The following is a 17016-nucleotide window of genomic DNA, read 5'->3' as shown; positions in this document are numbered from 1 at the left end:
ATTTAAAATTTCTATACAAGTCCCTCCACCCAAATATATATTTTATATTCTAATGAGATACAAGTAACAAATCTAGTATTAATGTTTACCATACCATGGAAATTAAATATGTATTGTCTGATGAGATTAATTTCTCCTCACTTCTCACTTTAAATAAACAAAAATAAAAACATATTATTATAAACACAGTATTATTGTTCTTATTGGAGTTCTAATAAAAATTTTCTCTAGTATTTCAATCCTGTGTATATTTTCTTAAAAATGGCACCAATTAGCAAAATATTTACAGTTTACCAATGGACCTGTTTGCCATGATAGTGAAGCTATGAAGAAATAAAATGTAGTCATTTAACTACCAACTCACTCCAGATGCCAGTCATTAGATCTCAAGTTAATCTACTTCCAAGGGAATGCTACTGTGAAAGGGAGTATAGTACAAGTTCCTCTGCCTTGGTTTATAAGCATAATAATTAGTAAGATTTATCTCTATGTAAATAGTCATAAAATATAATTATATGAATTAAATGCAATCTTATTCAAGGATATAAATTATTGTTATTGGCTATTTAAAAAAAAATTAAATGTAATATAGGTAGTCCTCAATATACAACAGTTCATTTAGTGACAGTTCAAAGTTACAACGGCACAGAAAAAGGACTTCTACTGTTTTTCACACTTATGACCATTGCAGCATCCCCCATGGTCACGAGATTTACATTCGGATGCTTGGCAACTGACACAGATTTATGACAGTTGCAGTTTTCTGGAGTCATGTGATTCCCATTCGTGGCCCTCTGACAAGCAAAGAATGGGGAAAGCAGATTCACTCAACAACCATGTTACTAATTTAACTGATTCACTTAACAAATGTGGCAAGAAAAATTGTAAAATGGGACAAAACTCAATAAATTTCTCACTTAACAACATAAATTTTGGGCTCAATTGTGGTCGTGCATTGAGGACTACCTGCACTTATCTTCAGTGTTACTTCATTCTGCTGTAGCATTAAATTTCATATAGAACAAGCTTGTTCTTTCAGAATTGTGGAATTGTTATATAACTGTCTACCTTTAGAAAAGTTTCTCTTGAGTTAAACTCAGCTCCTATAATTTTATTGATGTGTCGTAATTTTCTTTGCAGTAGTATGGAAATTGTCAGTTGCTTTTGGGCAATTTTTAATACCCCACTATCCCCCACCTCCTCTTTCTCCCTCTTTCTCCTTTTTGTCCTTTCTCCTTCTTCCCCCCAAAAAGAGAAAGAGAGGGAAAAAGAGGAGGTGGGGGATAGTTCCTCCACAAAACAAACTTGTGGCAGCCGCCCAAGCTCCCTCCCCACGCCTTCTCGCCTTCCCTCAGGTGGAAATTGCTCACAATCACCCTCTCGCAAGGCTCTCGACTCCTCCGGGGACTCTTCGCCGCGGTGGCTCGACAAGCTCAGGCTTTGTCCTGCTCCTATTGCTGCTGCCATCTGGCTCCAGCAGAACGTGGCACGGGACGTCTTGGGGACCGAGCACGGCCGGTGCAAAATACTGTCCGTACCGCACCTAATAGGTCCTAGGAGACAGGCCATGCAAGTTCCCGGGATGAGTGACATCCTCGTTCCTACAGAAGCGGCTATTCTTTAGGCGCAGATACAGCACTTTTTGTCCTCCTTTGGAAGCCGTCCCTCATGACGTTTGCGAGCCAATCAAGAGTGTGGCTTTGAAAACCTGCGCCGTGATCGTGCTGTGCGGGAGCGAGTGTCTCTCCCCGAATATGGAGGACGTAGTGGGCAACTTGTATGTATCCTAGAAAATCAGTAAGACCCGCTGGCGGCCCGTATCTGCCACAGCCTTGCAGCCTCTTTACATTGGTAAAGATTAAAAAAAATTAAAAATTGGGAGTTTTTAAGAATGCTGCGGGATGCAGGACAAATTGTGCAAAATCGTCACTGTCCGACCAAAAGCGGGACGTCTGGTCACCTTAAGCATGGCCAATTTGCAAGATGATGGGAAGACTATACTTTCCTCTATGTCAGAAGCAGGCACCCATTCTTATCTTTGTAGCACACGTACTCATTTGTGGCAGAAAGTACTGAGAGCTGCAGTCTGATGGGGTGTGATGTAAAGCGAGCAAGGTTTTGACACCAAACTGATCAACTTAGAGAGGGTGAATATGAGCTTCAAAGACGTGATCAGATGTTAAGACTTATTAAAACTCAGAGTTAAAGTTGAAACCTAATGTTTTTCAAAGCCATAAAGAAACATCAGAGCACAAAGCAAAGCTTTTTCCTCTCCTGATTTTTTGCGTAAGGCTGTTACAAAAGCCTTGGCTTCTAGCTGTCCATAGTTCTAGTCCTTTGCCAGGACTTGTTGCTGAGCATTCACCAATTCTTCCCGGCAGACTTGCCTTTCTATCTACAATTACCGTATATGTATAAAAGCTTCCACATAATCACACAGTTCTGATTCCAGAGAGTCAGGGATTTCAGTCATGTTTTCATTCATGCAGCTCTACACATTTTGGGAATAGCACTGGATATATGGAACTTGGTTAATATTTCCCCACTCCAAGACTGACTAATTATGAGTCTTAAAGAATAAACTGGTTATCCCTTACAGTGTTGTCTGAGCATAATTTAAGGAGTTGGTTTTTAATATTTAAACCTGATAAGTGATCCTTGACTTATCACCACAATTGAACCCCAAATTTCTTTTGCTAAGCAAGGCAGTTGTTAAGTGAGTTTTGCCCCATATTACAACCTTTCTTGCCACAGTTGTTAAGTGAATCACTGCAGTTGTTAGTACATGGTTGCTAAGTGAATAGCTTCCTCAATGGCGTTGCTTGCGAGAAGGTCACAAAAGATAAAAAGATAACCACACAAGTCAGGAGACTGCAACCATTATAATAAATGCATGCTAGTTGCCAAGTGTCTGGATTTTGGTCATGTGATCTTAAGGGCTGTGCAAACATCATAAGCATGAAAAATGGTCATGTCACATTTTCAGTGCCATGGTAACTTCAAACAGTCACTAAATGAATGGTTGCAAGTCAAGGACTACCCGATGTGAGAGACTGTTCATCTGAACTTGTCTGAAAGTGAAAGTCATCAGGAGAAGTCTTATTACCATAAATGTGCCTTCACTTTTTAAGAGTGACTTGTTGTTCACACAGAAAAAGAGCTTATCTGCATTCTGTGGAATGCTCTCCACAGGACGGAAATGCACTCCACAGGATGGAGTCAGGCTTTTCAGCCAAGCCTTTTCACTTGAGCTAAATTGTATGTGCTATTTTTATGAGTTTTACTTACGGGATGAAAAATATTGTTTTAAAAATCATTAAATAAAAAGGGATCACGGATGAGATTTTCCTCCATTTAGAGCTGGGAGAGATGCGAAGCCTTAAAACTTGTTCTGCTGTGTTTTTCCATTTAGACAGACATAAAGAAAAATAAAGGAATCCTGATTCCATCGCAGTGCTTGCATCATAACAGCAGTTGCACAACAATCATTCCAGGAACAGAGAAACAATTCCTCCTAAAGGACACTACAAGCCTGTTAAGAGACTATATAAAGAAGAGGAGCTCCACAATATAGGTATCAACTGGTGAAGGAGCAACATTTCTACTGTGGTACAGTGGCACACTAGGAACCAGGATGGCTCAACTGTCAATATGGATTGGTAAGTCTCAGGTCTTGTCCTTTAATGTTAAATTATGATCTCATATGCAGAATTTCCGTGATTTGTACTAGCAGTTCAGATGACACTACAGTTTTGTACTCGTGATGTGAACAAGATGGATTAAATGAAATAATCTTTTGAACATTGATGATGATATACTTTAAAGTTGCTGAAAGAAAATTTGTTGTCTGGGTGGGAAAATCCCATGAAGCTGTCCAGCTTAGGAAGCCTGATACATCTTACTATCTAGTTAATTTCAAATACTTGTATTAATTGAAGAACCTCCCTTTGACCACAGAAGGGTGTGAACTAAGTATTATGATCATTGTTTTAGCTTTGCTAGAAAGTAATTTTCTTCTCTTGGTTTTGTTTGTTTTGTATTAGGCATTGCTACGCTGATATTTCTTCAAAATGGTATGTCACTATTTCTTGCGTGGATGGGGGAAGGGGGAGGCATTACAAGTCGTTCTAAATTTAAAATGTTTTTTGTCAAGCTTTATTTGAATGAGAAGCTATTACTTTTCCCATTCAACGTAATGAAGAAAGAAAAAGAAAAACTGGGATATCTTAATGGAACTTTGGCTGCTAAACAGCACAGTCAAACAAATAATTTGAGAACCACTTTAAGAGGGCTTTTGCCTGAACAATGTTTCATGTTGAAAAGCTGGTGAAATAAGATACTGATTCTAAAGAGAAAGATGAAGCAACACTTTATTTCATGTCATATCCATTCACTTGCAGATGACAGCAAGCATAAGCTTAGCAGATGACTGCTGAAGAGCCAATGTTGCCTCTTCTGGGTCTGCCAAAGGAGGCAACTGGAACAATGTGAAAATCAAATTATGTCATTTCTGCCGTCTCCACTCCAAAATTGAATAGCATTACTTTTGCTGCACATTGTGTCTCATTGAGACATATCGTAATGCCTGGCATAGAGCTGTTAAATCACTATCCAGGAATATAGGTGGTCCTTATAGGGGTTTTTTTAACACTAAAGTGGTTGCTTTACAAATACTGAATGAGTGGTACTTACGACTAGTCATCACACTTATGTTCAGCTGACAATTATGACATTGCAGCATTGTATAATTTCCATTTGCATCCTCTGCCACTTCCGACAAGTAAAAACGATAAGGAAACTGGCAGGAGATTGCATATTTATTTATTTATTTGCTTATTTGTTGGTTTGATTGATTTGTTTATTCAGTTTCTGTCATTGCCCATTTCAACTAATGGCTTTGGGCTTAGAATTCTAAAACAATTAAAATACATAGGTATAACCACCAAGTTAATTAATTAATTAATTAATTAATAATAAAGCCAAGAAACGTGATCCTTACCACAATCAGAACCTCAAGCTTGGATCCACAGCCATGTTTTTAAAGCCTTACAAAAGGCCAGCATGGTTAGTGGCATTCTAATCTCAGAAAAGAGAATATTCCACAAAGCAAGGGCTATATCCAAAAAGGCTATCTTCTAATCCCCATCAGCCAGGATCTGCAACATGCCCTCTCTGCTAGATCAAACTGGGCAGGTAAAGAGTCTTGTAAAAAGACTGTCCTTCAAGTAACCCAGACCCAAGCCATGTAGAGTTTTAAAAGCAGCACCTTGAACTGCACCCAGAAATATACTGCTACCCAAAGCAGTCATGTAGTAGTGGTGTTAAATATGCTGTACATATGGCACAAATGTACTACCCACGCAGCCACATTGGGCACCAATGGAAATTTCTGAATGATCATGGAAAGCACACTGCAATAATTAAATGAGAGGTTAAATGCGTGACAGTGAGCAGGACTTCCTGCTCTAGGAATGCAACTGATGCACCAGCCAAAAGTGTGCAAAGGCTCTCTTAGCTTTGGCTGCCATCTGCTCTTGGAACAGTACTGAGAGTCTAGGAGCCCCCTAGATTGTGCATTGGGTCTGTCTGGGGTAGTGCCAACCTATCCAGAACTAAAGATGAAAGAACCTTGTCTTCAGAGGGGTGAATGGTAATCACATGACATTCTTGCTTTAAAATGGCAACCAGAAATGATGACATTTCTGTTGCAAAATGGTACAGTTGTGTGATGTTGTGCTTTAGACTGCCTTGCTTAGCAATGGAAATTCCAAACCCAATTACTATTGTTAAGTGAGTACAACTTGTATGACCTGCCCACCTAACAATTCGAAATCATGCAAATGCGAGTAGATAAATAGTTACCACTTTAGTGGAAATTCCGTGCACCTGGGTTTATATTAGCCACATGACCACGGAAGCATCATTTGGCTGGTTCCCTTGGCTAAGAAATGGAGATGAGCACTGCCCCCTAGAGTTGGAAACAACTGGAAAATAACCTTTACCTTACTTGTATGACTGTTCATTCCTGTTTACAATTCATAACAAGCACAAGATTAACAGAAAAAAATATTTCACCATACATTTGTGATGTGCTTGGAATTATCTTAAGTGAGTGCATCCAAATGATAGCTTTGGCATATACAACTAAGGGCAAGAGTGCAAACTTGGAAGAAGCAGGATAGTATAAGTAGACCTGACAATGTCTGCATTCTTTAGACTGAATAACTCATGCCTTTTGTTTAACACAACTTATTTTGTTTTCTTTCTCTTTATAACAGTTTCTGCCTTTAACTTGGTCTGTTACTTCACCAGCTGGTCTCAGTACAGGGAAGCCCCAGCACGCTTTGTCACTGATGACATTGATCCAAATGTTTGCACCCACCTCATTTATGCTTTTGCTAATATATCGGGCAATCAAATCACCAAATACGAATGGAATGATGATAATACCTATAATAACCTCAGGGGACTTAAAACTAGGTAGGTGCAGCACGAACTACAAATATTTTTGTAATATTGCAATAAATGTTCAATATTTCTAATGCAATGCTCCATTTTACACATCTCCTCTTACTTTTCAAATCACTTGACAACTTCTGCATCAAAAGTCATCTTACATTTTCACAGGATAATAGAATCAGTAACATTGATTAGTAGAAAGGAAGGAAGTTTTCAATGAATAAACTTTTGCCAGTGAGAAGAGCTTGAGGCAAAAATTTTATCTTATACCAGTAGAAGCTAAAAAAAAAAAATTATAGTAGCTAATGAAATAATTGTCTGTTTCTTTTTCTTTTTTCTAACACAAATATGCGGCGCCAAGTAAAGCAATAGATTACAATTACTGCTTTCTTTTCTGCTAAAGGGGTCTTTGTTGAATGTAGGAGCATCTGTAAGAAAAGATGATGGAAGAATCAGTGCAGAAGCAATGACAAGGCTATCTAGCAAACAGCTGTCCAAAAGATCATTGGCACTATAGGCATACCAATATTTTTTTTTTTTTTACTTTGAACTTAATAGTTAGAAAGAGGAAGAGGATCAGAAATGAAACTATGGGCAATTATATTGAGTATAACTGAGTATTTACATTTACTTTTTCAGGAATCCCAGACTGAAAATTCTTCTGTCTGTTGGTGGAGCTAATTTAGGCTCTAGACCGTAAGTATAGAACTGTTTGTTTGTTTGTTCGTTTGTTCGTTTGTTTGTTTGATCTCCAAACCAGATGTAACTGAATTGTTAACTGAGTTGTTTCAGATAAGATTGTAATGATAACTGCAGCACAAAGGGAAAGAGGTACCGATTCCAACTCTGATCAGGGGTCTTATGACAGAATCATCTTGTAGGGGAGACAGGTGGCCTAGACATTTAATGAATTAAATAAATAAATAAAATTGCCATTGGAAAAAATGTGCATATGCAATGGCAAACTATATTTGTATTTCAGGGTATACCTTGCTCGTTATTTAGCTTCTCATAATGAGCTGATCCCTAAAAATTAACTATTCTTTTCCTGCTAAATGCTGAATTTGAAAAATCATAACCCACGTCTGTCTTCCTCGTCTCTCCTAGTCTCCACTTGTTCACATATAGAGAATACTTCCCCAAAGTGGTGTCAAAATGTGCTGGAACTGCAACTGTGAATATACATACGCACACATGTACACGCACGCACGCGCACACACACACACACAGTGCCTGTCTGACATAAATTGAGTTTTACTTATACTGAATCATTTGCAAAGGGTGTCTATGAAGATTCTCAGTCATCCAGGTCAGGATTGTCTCAAAAGCACTTTTCAAAAGGCATCTGGACTTTCTTAGTTTTTCCTTAAAGAATAAGATGTCTCCCCTTCCCTATCCTCTCAGAACTGATGAAGCTTCTTAAATGAGAAGTGAAATGTCTTCCAAAAAAAAACAAACCCTGAAGAAAGTCCAATTGCCCTTTGAAAAAGCATCTTTGAGAGAGATTGGCAAAGGGTAATTCTGAACTGAAGCCATTTTGTGCTGTGTAGCAGGTCACCACTATTCTACAGCTTTATAAAGCTAGACAGAAAGTGAAAAGGGAGAGGAAAGATTATAAAGTGCTAGTTTATTAAATTGAATTCTGAATCTTTAGAATTCAAGTCCTTTGACACTTTTTAATGATGATGCTGATGAAGTGCAGCTTTTAAATTCTCTTTCCACTAATACCAATGGTACTATGGAAACTTTGAATGGTTTGGGAATGTAATAATAGAAGGGAGCTGACAACTTAAATTTTACTTTTGAAAGGATAGTGATTTTATTAGCCAGTAAAAAGCCAGCTTGTGAATACAATTTGTTTTGTATGTATTTGTTTCTGTTATTGCTGAACTTGCCATTATTTATTTATTTACTTATTTATTTGATTTCTATAGCTGCCCATTTCAGCAAATGACTCTGGGCAGCTTGCAATATTAGATGTGCATACTGCACAGCTGATTAAAATGATTCAATTATATTCCTTTAAAAGTGTTCTTTTTAAAATCTGATTGTCTCTCTCGCTCTCCCATTTATAACAGCTTCCAGAATATAAATACCTCTCCTGCCACACGCTCGGAATTTGTAGCATCCGTGATTCGCTTTCTTCGGACCAATAATTTTGATGGTCTTGATGTCGCTTGGTCCAGGCCAAGCCAGGATGATAAAAGGGGTTTAGTTAAGCTGGTTCAGGTACATGTATATTAAATCATCTCTTTGTAAATAGTATAAGGATATGACTTTCCTTTTTCTATGCATATTAAAGATTTGTACAATCATTTCATTCCACCAGAACACTGCCTCAGTTATTCAAATACACCGATTATCTTTATGAGGGCACTTTCCTCCATTGTTTGTCTCTCAACTTTCTGGTATCTTTTTTCCTCAGTCAAATGATAAAGGTTTTCTTCAGAAGCTCACCATTTCCTGAATCATTCACATTAGCTACTCCTTTTCTAGTAAACAGTATTTACATGATGTTATGTCTAAGAAAGCCACTCCCTCAAATTTTACTTCAGTTATACTTCCCCATATCCTCACCTATAATACTTTAGAGCACAAGTGTTTATTCTCTGGCTTCCAAATAATTTGTGTTATGTAGACTTCTAGAAAAATTATGAAGGAAAAGGGGAGAGGGAGCAAACAATTTTTAAGCCTCTTCTTCTTCTCCTGTGGAGTTCAGCAGCTCCAGGATTAATTCATGCTTTGATGCTCTGGGAAAAGCGTCTGCAGACAGCTGTGAGGACAGCCTTTGGCCAAATTAGTTGTCAAACTAATCTCACATGGATGGAGCATAGTGCTGTGAATATCAAAACAATTGTGAAATCCTGTTGACATTCTCAAACCTAATTCCTTTGCATTTACCCTGCATTTACAAGGTTAAAAAACAGAATAAGCAGGTTATGCAGAGACGTTCCTAACATTGGACAACACAGCCTGTTTTAGTAAACAAAAAAGGGTGAAAATATTTGCAATACTACAGATTCTTGCTGCTTTTCTACTGTATATGACTCAAGAACTTGCAAGTTAAATCTTTTTACCACTTATTAAATCACAATAATGCTTCAATTAATGTCATTTAGGACCTGAATGCAGCATTCCGCTATGAGGGCCGGAAGAATGCAAACAGGCAAAAACTCATATTGAGTGTGGCAGTAGCAGCTGGAAAAGAAGCTATTGATAGTGGCTTCGATATCCCGAATATTGCTAAGCAAGTACTCTTATTATCTATCATGACTCATAAAATACATAGAGATATGAACATACATTAATGAGCTATCCCAACTGAACATTTCCAATTTATCATTTTTTATACTTGCCTATATTAAAAACTTTGAATGAAATTGTTTTATCACTGAAACAGGGCATTTTTAAATAAAAACAACAGCAACAACAAAATCAATGCAAATAGTCCTCAACTTACGATTACAATTGAGCCCAAAATTTCTGTTGCTAATGAAATATTTGTTAAGTGAATTTTGCCCCATTTTACAATCTTTTTTGACAGTTGTTGAGTGAATCACTGCAGTTATTAAATTAATAACACAGTGATTAAATGAATCTGACTTGCTCATTAACTTTGCTTGTAAGAAGGTTGCAAAAGGTAATTACATGACCACAGGGCACTGCATCTGTCATAAATATGAGTGGGTTGCCAAGCATCTGAACTTTGATGACATAACTATGGGGATCCTGCAATGGTTGTGTGAAAAATGGTCATAAGTCACTTTTTTCAGTGCTGTTGTAATTTTGAATGGTCACTAAATGAACTGATTTACAAGGACTACCTATAAGTGGATCAAAATCATTTCAAGACATGTGCAAGGAGAATAAACTGTTTATTTTTATTACTTGCATAATCTTCTCCTTTAAAGTTCTTTAAGCAGAATGGTGTTAAGGTTTTAATTAAAATTCATAGTCCACAAATGTATGGATCTCATCTCTAATTGTATTCATAAAAGTTAAGTACGTTAAATTCAGAATTCCTATTGAAATTCAGTGTGAGGTAATGGCTTTTTTCAGAACCTTTACAGATACTTAGTAAAAACATAGTCATTGCCTAAATTTTATTGAATTATTATTTATTTTTCCTGTAGATTTGCAGATTTCCTTAATGTCATGACTTTTGATTTTCATGGTTATTGGCCAGATCATAGTCACCCCTATACTGGCCATGGAAGCCCACTTCGGAAGAGCAGAGCTGACAAAGGAGCTGCAGCCTCTTATAATGTTGTAAGTTATCTAGTTGTGAATTTTTTCAAGTAGGTTTGAAATACTATATTTGACTTTGACCCTAATTGACTCTAATGATATAGTAGCACGTATAAGCATTGTACTGATCTAGTTATCTTGAAATCCAGTGCTAATGAATGATGCCAACGCAACAGATTCAGCCCCACACTTGCAACCGCAATCCCAGTAACAGATTGACAATAATTATGGGCAGGAGTTCCAAGCATGTTTCCTACATTATCTAGAAGCTTTTGCTTGGCTGGGGAATCATTCATCTTTCCTTTGTTATCCTGATGGTGTATAGTAAGGACTGATAAAAATGGGTTCTTGTTCCATTCCAGGTTCCCTATCCAATGTGACCATGAAAAAAGTATTTTGAATATATATTGCTTGCAAATATTGCTTGCAAATATTGCTTGCACTTAGTGACCACTTTGTTTAACAACTGAGTTGTCAGGTCCAATTAAGATCACTGAATGAGGATTACCTGTATAGTCCTAGTTTTCCTCTGAAGTTGATTTATGGATGTAGTCTACTATGTATGGCTGACTCTATATGTTCATTTTCAGGACTATGCTGTGAGATATTTGAAAACCAAAGGTGCCCCTAATTCGAAAATCATCATGGGAATTCCGACCTATGGAAACACTTTCACTCTTTCTTCTGCACAGACTGGGGTTGCAGCTCCCGCCTCTGGCCCTGGGCTAGCTGGCACATTCACAAAAACAGCAGGAACCCTGGCATATTATGAGGTAAAAATCATTTTAGTGGTTTCCCTACTTGTACCTAAGCATGGTATCATGGCAACATATTTTTCTGCTGTATCCCCTTGATCTCCTTCCCAATCTATGAATGAGGCAGGTTTAGGTTGTTCTTAGCAGTATTTTAATTTTTATAACTGTCCTTATTTTAAAGCCATTTAAGAATTGCTTCAAGTTGTGTAAAATATGTTAGGCTTTGTCATCTGTAACCTGGGAGGGAAACCAAGTGACTTGAAAACAGAGGGAAGATTGCCAATGGAGAGAGCAGATTTCATTATTTTATAGGCAGGGGGTTGGACTAGAAGACCTCCAAGGTCCCTTCCAACTCTGCTACTGTATAGTTTTATCTTTCAGTCAATATCCTATATATGCACACAAACGCACAGCACATACAGTACATATATATTAGATCCCACAGATTAGGCCTCCTCCGAATTCCATCCGCCGGCCAATGCTGATTGTCGACCACCCGGAGGAGGGCCTTCTCTGTGGCTGCTCTGGCCCTCTGGAATGATCTCCCCGTGGAGATCCGGACCCTTCAGGCTTTCCGCAAAGCCGTCAAGACCTGGCTGTTCCGACAGGCCTGGGGCTGATGAGTTCCCATCCCCACTCGAACTGTGTGGCTGTTGACTGTTTTTAAATTGTTTCCGTATTTTGTTTGCTTGCCTTTTGCTTTTTTCTGTATTATTCCCTTCCCTTTTGGTTTGTTAGCCATCCTGAGTCCCTCCAGAAATAGGGCGGCATACAAGTGTAATAAACCTTGAACCTTGAACTACATAGATCAATCAGAATTAGTATAAACATTTGTACTTATTGAAACTTCCATACCACTTTCAAATACTACTTCAGACGTTTTAAAAAAAATTACAGCAATACAGTTGGAATAATCTGTGAATGGACATGCTGACCATTCTTTCTTAACAAAAAAAAAGCTACAGGTGATGATGACATATCATCTGAAACTGGTAAACAATGTTTAATTATTTGAGATCACTTGAACATATGACAACAGCATCAATGATAATACTCACCCATTATAGTGCAAACTGAATACAAGGGAGCCTATCTCCCATTCTAAACATATAATATACCAATTTTTCAGATCTAGAGATGATCAACCCGTTTTATCTCCATTAGCAAGCCAAAGCATTTGCTAAAATAACAAAGACAGATGGGGGGGGGGGAATGCTCCAAATGTAGCTAACCTGATAACAGTCATACCCAAGTTCAAAAGACAGCCAGATAATCTACTGATACCATAATATTTATCCTTTCTAATTTATTTGACAGATTTGTAGTTTTAATCATGGTGCCACAATAGAAAAGATTGAAGAGCAAAGTGTCCCTTATTCCTACAAAGGGAACCAATGGGTGGGCTATGAAGATGAAACAAGCGTTCAAATTAAGGCAAGTATTATAGAATGATTGCTTATTACTTATTAATTAAATACAATGGTGGTGATACAAATGGTATGCAACAAGATTGAAAAGAATTATTTCATTTGCTCAAAAAGAAAGCAAAAAATGTTGTAGAAAAATCTCACTGCTATGCAATAGGGCAATTTTAAGCACCCTTTCCTGGACTACACCCTGTACTCATTCACTCATGCCGTAGTCATCTAATGCAATGTGCTCTATCAACATGGAGCTACCCTCAAAGAATATTTGGAAGCTACAACTCGCATAGCATGCAAAAGAATGGACCATTCTAGGGATCCCTAGAGTGGCCCATATAAAACCACTATGCATGAATTGCACTGATTGCAAGTTTGCTTCTGGGTCCAATTCAAGGTTTTGGTTATCACCTTTAAAGCCCTTCTTGACATGGGTTCAGACTATCTGAGGAACTATCTCACTCCAATGAAATTGACCTGCTCTACTTGCAGAAGGGGCATGTTATGGAACCTATCAACGAAGTAATTGTGACTGGCAAGGTCCAGGAAAGTCTTTTGTGCTATGGCTTCCACCTTTTGGAACATTGTGCCCCTTGAAGTGAGATCTGTTCCCAACATTTTGACTTTCTGAAAGGGCCTGAAAACCTGGCTTTGTCAGGTGCAAAGAATTAGGATTATTCATAAAGTTGCAGCATAAAAGATTTATTCAAATCTATATACCAGAATCTAGTCAACTAATGGCCAGCACTAAAAGGACATTATATCAGGGGTGTCACACTCACATCACGGAGGTGTCATGTGACATATCGGGACTTTTTTCCCCTTTGGGTGTGGGTCAGAAGTAGGTTGCTTCTGGTTGGGCCCGGTTCAGCCAAACTGGTAATGAAATTTAGGCCTGGGTTGCAGAACCAGCAGCAACCCAGGCCTGCTATGCCCCTGAAGTAGTTCTCTGGCCGCTGCTGGGCCGCCACCATTTTGGTTTTTAGTGACTGCGCATTGTTCACAAGGACGTAGTGTGCAGGTTGCAAACTAGTAGTAAAACCAGCAGCAGCCCACCCCTGGTGTGGGTATGGCCAGCACGTAATGCATCCGGCCTGTGGGCAGGAGTTTGACAGCCCTGCACTTGATAAAGGACAATGGAATTCAAGTGGTGCTGGCCTTAGATCTCTTGTGGCAATGCAAGGACTCTAAACTGATGATGCATTTCACTCCATCCAGAGGTGGATTCTTACTGGTTTTGGCATGCCGGCCTGGGTCACAGAACCAGCAGCGACCCACGCTCCTGAAGCAGTTCCCTCGCCGCCGCTGGGCCACCGCCATTTTGGTTTTTAGTGACTCTGAATATTACTCTAATATTACTCTGAAGTGCTGTAGCTTTGAAGGGGAAAAGATGCTTCCAAGTGCATGTGGGCATCCACCTAGCTTTTGTCTTCAATTTCTTAACATGTTCTTTTCTAGAATTGCTCTGCTGCTGCAGTAGTCAAGGAATCTTAAGAAAAGTCTAGATGTTTTAAGGTATTGCAGACTGATGTTATGTATATTCCCTTGAGCAATCCTAAACACATTTTTACTTTCCAGGCTAAAGCGCTACACAATCCTATTTGTATATTCAAAACATTCTTTTCTTACTAAAAATATCTGAAAATGATATCCGTAGGAGCCTAATAGTGTTAGCTGCCCAACTGGCTGACAAACAAACAAATTCAAATTTTGGAAACAATAAGCCCTTTTGAAGATATGAGATAAAGTGAAGATTGACATACTTCAGTGTGTGGTTTGTGAGATAAAAAGTTCATGTAAGCTCATATTTGTTACTGAGTAGATACTGTGTTTGGGATTTTATTTCATTCCTCCCTCTCTCCCCTTCTCTCTCCCCTTTAGGTTCAGTATGCAAAGAACAACAATTTGGGAGGCATTATGGTTTGGACACTTGATCAAGATGATTTTTCAGGTACCTTCTGCAAGAAGGGCAATTATCCACTACTTACTGCTATTAAAAATGAAATAAATAAATAAGAACATGTATTTGCCCCCCAAAAAGCCCCAATTTTAAATAGCAATAGAATCTTATAGGTTAAGTCAATTTTGACTCTCTTTGAGGGACTAAAAACAAATGCTTACTTCTAAATACTATATATGCTTAATGTAGCATTATAAATAACTAGTTATTAGTTCTGTATTATTTCATGTTTAATATTATTCATGTCCTATTAAGTATTGTGTATTTCCATTATCTTGACCTATTTCTGCAGGCAGTATGTGGTCTTTTGACATTATGCCTAGGCTTTCATTATATAAATAAATAGTTCATCTTGTTCATACTGTATTAAAATGCCCATAAGGTTCATTAAATGTGCTGTCTCAAAAAAAAGTCATAACATTTTCAATAAAAGATTTGCCTCCCTTTATTTTGGTATTCCATATATCAGAAACTATGTTTGTTCTTTTACTGAATGGAAGATGGTGAGATGGAGCGTGTTTTCTTCAAAACACACCTTTTTCCAAAATAATTTATCTACAGTTGTAAATAATCACCTCGACAATTCAGCTGCCCCTTCTGTGGAATATCAACAAATTACTTCGATTTGATTTAAGGACAAGCATTATGTATCACTTTTATAGAATGGATATAAGCTGGATGCTGCAACAAATGCTATTTTATCAAACTGGAGATTTTTTTTTACAAATAACTCTTGTACTTAAGTGTTTTAGTATCACTGAAAGGAAATATCTTCCTTTGAGCACATTTTTGGCTTCAGCATATTAGAGATTATCAGTGAGAGAAAAATGTATGATGTTACTGGGATAATAATATCCCAGTGAAAGAGAAGAATTGGCTACTATTTGAGCACATGGACAAATTGTTTTCTAATTAGTTGGTTTGAAATGAAACTATAAATTGCCCATAAAATTTGGTGACCTGACTAAACACACAGTGGATAACTGCACTAAGCTTTTTGCCTAATACAGTGGGAAATGCACTCAGTCCCAGAAAATGCACATAAAATGTAGCCTATTTCAAATGATGACAAAATGATCCCTAAAGACTGATAATCAACATAATTCAATTCTGATTTACGTGTTCTCATGAAATCCATATTTATAGTTTTATATAAGCTCTGTCTGCTAAAATTAATTTGGTATGAAAATACATGTATAAAGCACAAGTATCAGGATGATCAGAAATAAATGTGCTAACCCATTTCCCACCAGCTTTTTAAAAGCAACAGATGCAAACTATTTTTCTGAGGAGGAACTGAAAGTGGAATAAAATTATCCATGCAAAATTCCCAGGTGTGGAAAGATTTTTAAGCACATCCAGCAGGACAAGAACTCTATCTTCCATTGAAGAAGGAAGTTTGGGGTGGGACTAAAGTAGAATAAAATATGGATTAAAAATATAAGAATGAAGACGTGGCATAAAAGGGACAGTTAGAAGTTTGCTTAAAGGAAATGTCATCAGCCTCTAGCCACAAATCCCTATGTCAAAAGTCCAAACCACAAGTTTCAGATAAAGTTTGTTAATGACACATGGTCCATACCTGTAACAAAAGGAGAAGTAAGACCCTCATCTGCTTATAAGGCTTTTCCCCCAAAATAACCAATAAGAAATGAGTTAAGTATTTCCGTGTTGCGATGCTTTTGAGAATGTATAAGAACGCGTGCTTTGATGGTGAAGGTTGTTCAGAATTTGCAATGTTAGCTATTTCGCTAACTTTCTGAACCTGGCTGCCAAATAAACATTTCCTGTATCCTGAGAAGTCTAAAGCCTGTCATTTTCTGCAACAGGACCAGTGGGAATGTAGATGCCGGGGAACAAAGTGGCATTTATGTAGCAGAAAGCTCCCTCCTGTATTACTTACTATATATAGAACATATATCTCTACATATGAATGCTAAACCACTGAAATATCTTGCACATAAAAGAATATGGCATTTATTATGGCCATAGCTTCTATGAAACAAAACACAGATCCAGAAACTACAACTAGGTTTGGAAATGACTTGTCTCAAACCTTGAAGACATTCCTGGAAAGTAGTGCCATTTTACTAAGAGATAGGAACAGGATAAGAGGAAAGGCCTCAACAATGACCCTTCCTCTTATCATTTCTCCACTGGACTATTGCAAGAC

The 17016-nt window shown here is 37.8% G+C and overlaps 1 protein-coding gene across 1 annotated transcript; it reads left to right on the top strand.

The window, feature by feature from the left end:
* The first annotated feature begins 3436 nt into the window (after nucleotides 1–3436).
* On the top strand, nucleotides 3437–15291 carry LOC106547177 (chitinase-3-like protein 1). Its single transcript, XM_014064246.2, has 10 exons — nucleotides 3437–3659; nucleotides 4044–4073; nucleotides 6279–6480; nucleotides 7099–7155; nucleotides 8538–8688; nucleotides 9579–9706; nucleotides 10593–10728; nucleotides 11298–11480; nucleotides 12780–12896; nucleotides 14765–15291. The coding sequence occupies exons 1-10, from the start codon at nucleotides 3635–3637 to the stop codon at nucleotides 14897–14899; spliced, it is 1164 nt and encodes a 387-aa protein (XP_013919721.1). The 5' UTR covers nucleotides 3437–3634; the 3' UTR covers nucleotides 14900–15291.
* The last annotated feature ends 1725 nt before the right edge of the window (nucleotides 15292–17016 follow it).

This window comes from Thamnophis sirtalis, unplaced genomic scaffold (assembly GCF_051295495.1).
Source record: "Thamnophis sirtalis isolate CommonGarterSnake01/CBP01778 unplaced genomic scaffold, rThaSir2_p1.2 scaffold_7, whole genome shotgun sequence".
Lineage (NCBI taxonomy): Eukaryota > Metazoa > Chordata > Lepidosauria > Squamata > Natricidae > Thamnophis > Thamnophis sirtalis.
The sequence above is the reverse complement of the archived record's forward strand: the minus strand, read 5'-3'. Positions and strand labels throughout refer to the sequence as shown.